General features: G+C 39.3%; 1 protein-coding gene across 1 annotated transcript in view; it reads right to left on the bottom strand.

The window, feature by feature from the left end:
* Positions 1–3,893, bottom strand: part of MGAT4A (mannosyl (alpha-1,3-)-glycoprotein beta-1,4-N-acetylglucosaminyltransferase, isozyme A) — an 86,941-nt gene extending 83,048 nt beyond the window's left edge. The window contains exon 1 of the mRNA XM_009323569.1: positions 3,616–3,893. Coding sequence (XP_009321844.1) covers positions 3,616–3,709 — 94 coding nt within the window. The 5' untranslated portion in view covers positions 3,710–3,893. The remainder of the gene's footprint in view (positions 1–3,615) is intronic.
* Positions 3,894–7,138: the final 3,245 nt, after the last annotated feature.

Raw genomic sequence — 7,138 nt, 5'->3', positions numbered from 1 at the left:
CTTGAACGTTATGTACTCAGACCACTAGTCACATTAAAGATCAAAGCATCAAGATGACACTCTCTACATAGCACACAACAGCTCTGATGTAATCTTTAGACTGGTGTTATAGGTACGCAGTACTGTTTTGTACTGGTTAGATCTTCTTAAAAGCAGTGCCTTTAGGATAAAAAAAACCACTACATTTCTGTAGCTCACAAATGAGGCGGTGAAGACCTGTGACCCTGAGCAGGTCAGTAGTACCAAAAAGCATGATTCAGTCAAAAGACATGGTGTTAAGCATAAAGTTATCACTTGCATAAGAGCTCAGTTTTAGGAGGAATTCAAGGACATCTTATACTGAACCGACTAACTGTGAATGTGAAGTGACTGCAGATCCTTTAAAAGTGCTCCTTTTGTACACCAAAGTAATCTGCATTTTGGTAAGAGTTGATTTCCAACATCTACTTCATTTGTGCTAACCATAGCAAATTTTATCTCCTAGAAAGCAGTCTTACAACTCTTGTTCATGAATCCCACAGGAGAGGTCTTTCCCAGGTGTATTCAGGGCTTGTACTGCTTCCTTACAACTCCAGTGCTTCTAGACATTGCATGGGGTCCAGAAAATGACAAAGACCTTGGTTTAATTTTGAAGACTCTCTCCAACAACCAGAGGTATTTCAGTCAACCTTCTTCAAACACAGTTAACATTAAAAGCAAAACCATGTAATTGGCCATTTCATCCAAATAGCAATATCTGCCCTGTGAAGGGTTATTTACATCATCAGACCACGGGGTAAGCTAAAGCCATGCTGTTTCCAGTGACGGCACTTCAGAGAGACTATTTCCTTCAACTCCTGACAACTTTTCAGCATATCCATGAAGTTTGTAAAGCACTGTTCTGCAGAGACAATTTTTTGCACTTTAAACTACTACCAAAGTCTGTATCGCTTTGAAGTGTCTAAATCGTATCCTGCATAGACTGGGACTAGGTATATTTACTAGAGGAAGAAACGATCGACAAAAATATCACATCATCCCAGTCTTACTGCTATTCTACAAATGGTTCTGCATTTTAAGTGACAATTATCCAAGATCTTAGTTCCTCAATTAAAATTAATCACTTGAAGACTGGATTAGGGTTGTTAGAAACAAGGCACTATGCTTCTGCTTTTAAAAAGCAAAATTTTAGTTATCACTGAGAAGCTAGCGATTTGAGGTTTTGCTTTTTCTTTTAAAAAACGTAAATAGTATTTTCTTTCCAAGTATAGATTTACTTTGCTGTCCAAAGACTGACAAATATGTACAGGAATCTAGTGCATGCCATATAAATGTAATAACAAAAGATGATGACCAGAGTATGTGACACCCCCATAACCTTTCAGTGGAAGGGAACAGCAAGCACTATATTTGCTTCTTATTGAGCCACTCAATTTGTAATGAAAATGTTACCAACAAATTAAGATAACATCCTGCAAGGCTTACTAAATAAACATAAAGTGATATCAAACTTGGAAAAAAAAATAGTATTAATACATACATATTCTCAGTTTCTGAACCTCTTCCATTGCTGCAGAAATGTCTCTGATTGAAAACATGGTACTAAATTAACTCAAATCTGTTTTGGTTTTAGACAACCTGAGCAAATTAATAAAATGCTAAACATAAGTTAAAAAGTAAAATAAAATTTAAAAAACAATATTCTATGTATAAATTTCTCTTGAAGCAACACCTTAAGAGCAAATTATCTAGACTGTAGTTTCATAACTGTGATTTATGATTAACACATTACTGATGTCTTGTTACACTGATTTTTATTTAACAAATTACTATCTTAATGCTCAACAGCAAGATCTGGAAGAAGAAAAATGCAGAACTTTTATACCAACATTAAGAAAGTATTGATTCTAAGCATTCAGATAGAAAAATAAAAAGTATAAAAAAATAGAGCAGTCTGACCAACAAAAGCTTAAACTGTCACCAAGTGCTATATATACTAGTACTCTCCAAATAGCAGATTTTTAATTTCTTTTAATGAAGACTTTTCTTTGTGTTACATTTTGACAAAAGAGAACAAGACTTGTAAATCATATGTCACATAAGAAAGAAAAAAAGCATGAGAAAGAATTTCATAGATATATATCTTTGCTGAAGTGAAAGCAAGATTCTTGTGAGGTTCTTCAGCAAGAAATGAATCAATAATGTAAAAATTTAACTATAGAATGTGGTATTAGCCAAAATGAAGAAAATACTACTTACAGTGCTATTCAAATATCCTTTTCTTGTCAGTCTTTGGCACGTTTACACTTTGTTGTCCAATTAAAAGATCCACATATTATCACAACCTTGAGAACCTGACATTTTTCCTGCTGCTTACATTCAGAAGGCTAGCCTACCTATCAACTGCTACAGCAGAGATCACACCACAAAGCACCTGCTTCTCCGACAAGTGCCCAATGGGGAAAAAAAAATTCAATATGCCACAGAACTCATCTGCTTCTTTTATATTTAAATAAGGGTTACAAGTCATCTGTGCTACAACAGACAGTATTCCTGGAAAACCTCAGCTTCCTCTTACTGGACCTGAAGCACAACTGAAGATAATATTCTCAGCAGAACAGTCCGAACAAACCATGTAGCAATCTCACTTAAGACAGAATATATGTTTTAAAATTACTTGATCTTTGAAGGACATAGTCTACTACGCTTCAAGAGATCAGATGTTCATAAAGGAAAAAAAACCAAAACAAAACCTTTCTTCTTCTAGAAACCATTGCTGAACAAGTTTATTTGCCTTATTGAAGGACAAAACCAAAACACCTTACTTGCAGTAAACAGTCCTGACTCTCAAGAAAAACTGAATTTTCCAAGGTTCACAATGGAGTGCAGTAAGGTCAACAAAGATATATAAAAAGGTAAAAGTCTATTACACGCAATAGTTACTTGATTATTTCATGAGATTGCTCATGTTATTGTAATAGATGTATTTCCCATTACCTGGTCAATTTGCTCATATTACTTTATTTCTTATATCACGCTCAGACAAGAAATATTTTACATTTCATTCAAAGACAGCAAGAGAAGTCTTTCAAGAATGCTGACTGGCAGTTTGCCACTGCCATCACTGAATCATCAGTAAAGACAGAAAGCAGCACCAAAAATAACATTCTCCAGCCAGGTCCATTGGCCGTATGTTACATGGGGGGAAAAAAAGGAAAAAAAAACAACCAAACAACAACAAAAACACCAAACAACAACAAAAACACCAAACAACAACAAAAACACCAAACAACAACAAAAACACCAAACCATATGTTTTTCCAACAACTATAAACCAGGAAAAAAAAACCCAAAGCACAACTATTCAGCCTGGACCCACCCCTTCCTCCAACAGCAGCATTAGTTTTTCTTCAGGTACATTATTTTTCTTTTAAAATCAGGATCACTCCAAGTTAATTTTCCTGAATCTATTGCAGGTGTTTATTCCTCACCAAGGCAATACCTTCTGGAGCAGAGCTAGTCAACAAGCAATTTACAAATTGCTAACATACAGCAGCAGTGCACACGCCTGTACTATTCATTCCTCTGCCATGCAGCCACGTGAAGGTCAGTTTGGTTTTGGAGCCTTTTACTTACCTTTCCCATTTTGCCATGCAGTATACCAGGACAAACTGAGGAAAGTAGTGATGAAAACTAACACGGTGGCCACAGTTCCATTTCGGAGCCTCATCTCATTTCAGCATCACACTTGTTTATGTTCTATTAGCGATGAGGACCTATCTGTTGGGCTTGCTGCAATGAAGTCAGCTGAAGTCCACCAGCAGCAGCTGGCCAACAGCGACAGAAAATGTAGCTCTCACATATCAGAGGTATCATAAATCAATCCATTCCAAATTGTTGTACGCTTTCTTATAGTTCTCATAAATTAAACTTCTCTTTATTCTTCCAGTCCTGTTTAAAGGAAACAAAATTTTAACAGATTACGCCAAAAATATTTACAAGAGTCCCCCATGTACCAAAATACAGTAAAGAAATACGACTATACTCTCACTACCGTGGCTTACATGCATCTCCCTCACACTGCCTCAGTCTCAGCTCGGGGAATAGAACTTGTTAGATGAATTTGTCTGTTTTCTGTTAAGACTGCTTGTATCTGGAAGAGCTGTATTTCGCATGAATTTGGTCGTTACAGGACAAACATACACATCACCAACATTACAATTTTATCATAAACTCAAGGCAAGACCACGTGTCACTCTGGCAGGTGATGAACTGACACAAGAGTTGTTTCTGGAAGCCAGCAACTCCAGGCCCCGCTCCTAAGCACTCACTTCAACAAAACCCCTCTGAAATCAGTGAGGCCTAATGTAACTGCAGCAGCGGAACCACCCCCAGCGAATTGAAAGACCAGAGCTTTAAACAGCATTTACAAACCTACATCATTCATCCTTCTCTGGTCGGTGCAAGAGTATTTGATCCATCCGCAACCATTTTTTTCCAGAAACTGCTCAATCTGTACCAACTGGCAACAACCCAAAAGCCCCACAAAATGCCATGATATGACCATATCACTCCTCTATCTCCGCCACACACGCACAAGGACAAAACACAGAAATTACCTACAGTTCAGCTTTATCCCAGAGGAAGGTTCCCTATCCTGGGATTAGAAAATCTGCAACTGGCCAAACACAGCCAGCATCTAACCACACTGTCCTAACTGAGCAAGACAGAGAGAACAGAGAAATAAATTAAACAACTTTAAAAGATGGGGGAGGGGGGCGGATTTGTTTTTAAAGCGCTAAATCATCCTTTACAGTAGCTCAAACATTAACATTCGACATTCTTTCAAGGCACTGCCAGTTTTTCCCCTACTATAAACTGCATCCAATACAAGTATGCTACCCAGCAATAAATAACTTGCTTTGAATTTTCCCTGGAAGCAATCTCTGTCACACTCTTGCCTGGGTGCATTTAGAACAACAGGGAAAAAAGTATTTTTTGTTATTATGGTACCAAGAGATTCCAGCCAAATCTGAACTACTCTTCCTGACCAAGTATCACAGCACACGCTACCTTTACTGAAGAGCTTGCGAAACAAGACATAACCAACAGGCACGGTTAACAAATGAACAGAAGAGAACAAAGTTGCAGAACTACAAGCTCTTGTGTTCAAATCTTTGTCGCAACATCCAGGTTACAGAAAGTGTTACCCTTCGGACTACGATTACCTCACATATAATGTGTAGTAACATGTTTTGTTTTGAGGAACTTTACACACAGATGGGTTTGTGATTTTAAACATTAATTTAGAAATCACATAGTACCTATAAGGAAGGGAACAAATGCAAGTACGCAGGAAGCAGACAAAGTGGATGGTAAAATTCAGTAAGAAACAAAATAATGAGCAGAATAGAAAGAACTGTAAAAGGCCTTACGATACGAGAAACCTGAATTCAACACAATGGAAGATAAAGACAACTGAGAGACCTACAGAAAGCTAACACGGAGAGCACGGCATGCCAGGAAATATCATCAGCACCAGCACTTTGAATAGGTGATGGACATAATAAAAGCCAGAAGGATAGGCAACAATAATTAGGTGAGAAGATGAAAGTCTGGGTGAACTTTAATAGCAAGGAGAAGCAAAGATCTCAAAACCCCAAGGTTTTGTAAGGCCTGTCTACCTGAACTGAGGAAGTTCAGGAGATTCCCAGACTAAGTGACTAGTATACTGATAAGGTCAAGATGCTAACAGTTTAACACAGCTAAAGTGGCTCTGAAGCAAGGATGCCTAAACTGTAATCTACCTCTACCGTTCTTTTAGCAGCAGTCAAATCTCTCTGGAGCAGCTCAGATGTGCACGAAGGACCAGGCTGCAAGCTAGACAGATTATCCCAGTGGGGGCAACAGACAGCTGGTCCGACATGCAAACAAGAGAGGGCAGCCAGGAGAGTAAAAATATCATCTGATAATGCAAGGAAAGTGAACCGCCTGCCTTGCCAGAAAATGTGGGCATCATTTTACATTTGCTCCAATAAAATCAAGATGCTGTGATCAGGGCTTCTCACTGTGCTATTTGAATCCACAGAAAAATACAGCCTGAAAGAATTCAGAAAACAAAAAAAATAAACAAAAAAACAGTAGCAACATGATTCAATTAGCAGTGAGTATGCGCAAAATTGTGTCAAATTAATAATTATCATGGGTTTGTGTTGGCTGGTTCTGCTTTTATCCTCCTCTTCTGGTGTTGTACCTACTCCTCTTAGCACAGGCACCAGCAGCTCAGCTACAGCTCAGCCGTACTTAGATGATTATTCAAGCATTTCACTGTATCAAACTGCATATATCAAGGCCATGCATGAACCAGAAGCGTTCCAGTTTTTAAAAATGCATATAGTTAAACCAGCAGAAACCCATGTGTAGACGCACATAAATTATTTAACCCCCAGGTGGTCACTTTAGATTTGTTCAATAATTTACAACACAAACTAAATAAATTTAACTGAGGGGTAATCCAGTTTGAGCCGATGTTATGACAGGGTATAACTAGACAGATGAAGCCTATGAAATTTGCCGGCGCCGTTATGACATGAACCTTTCTGACTGCAGACACACAGGAATGACCCTGCGGGATGCTGAAAGGCCATGGGTACCGAAGGTACCTGGCACCTCTCAGGTGCTGAGCAGCACCGTACTGAACCACGTCTTAAATAAACCAAGAAATTTCTGTATGTATCCAGACACTCCCAAAATACATACAAAGCTTATTTCCAGCCGCAACCCATAAAAACTGATACACTTCAATGCCCCTGCAAAGGCTCTTTACATAGTTGCTGAAGGGTTAGATGGTGCAGGATCAAAGCCTGAAGAGTGCCAGAGTTCTGAGAAGATAAGCCCAGACCCCATCCTGCCGGGATGTGCCAAAGCACCACCGCGGCAGCAGTGCCGCATTTAAAAGGTTGTTCTTCAAGGCGTGGGAGAACGGTCCACGATCAAAAGAAAACGAGAAGGAAAGGGTGGAGGAGGTTTGCTGGGCAGGGGCTTTTCCACATTATTTCTACTGAAACGCTTCAGCAGACCCCGCGGCGCGCGGTTGGGCGCGCCGCGAGCCGTCACCCGCCGCCGTTAAAGGCCGGTTACCCACGCTCGCCGGCCGGCC

This window comes from Pygoscelis adeliae, unplaced genomic scaffold (genome assembly GCF_000699105.1).
Source record: "Pygoscelis adeliae isolate BGI_AS28 unplaced genomic scaffold, ASM69910v1 Scaffold50, whole genome shotgun sequence".
NCBI classification, from domain to species: Eukaryota; Metazoa; Chordata; class Aves; order Sphenisciformes; family Spheniscidae; genus Pygoscelis; species Pygoscelis adeliae.
The sequence above is the reverse complement of the archived record's forward strand: the minus strand, read 5'-3'. Positions and strand labels throughout refer to the sequence as shown.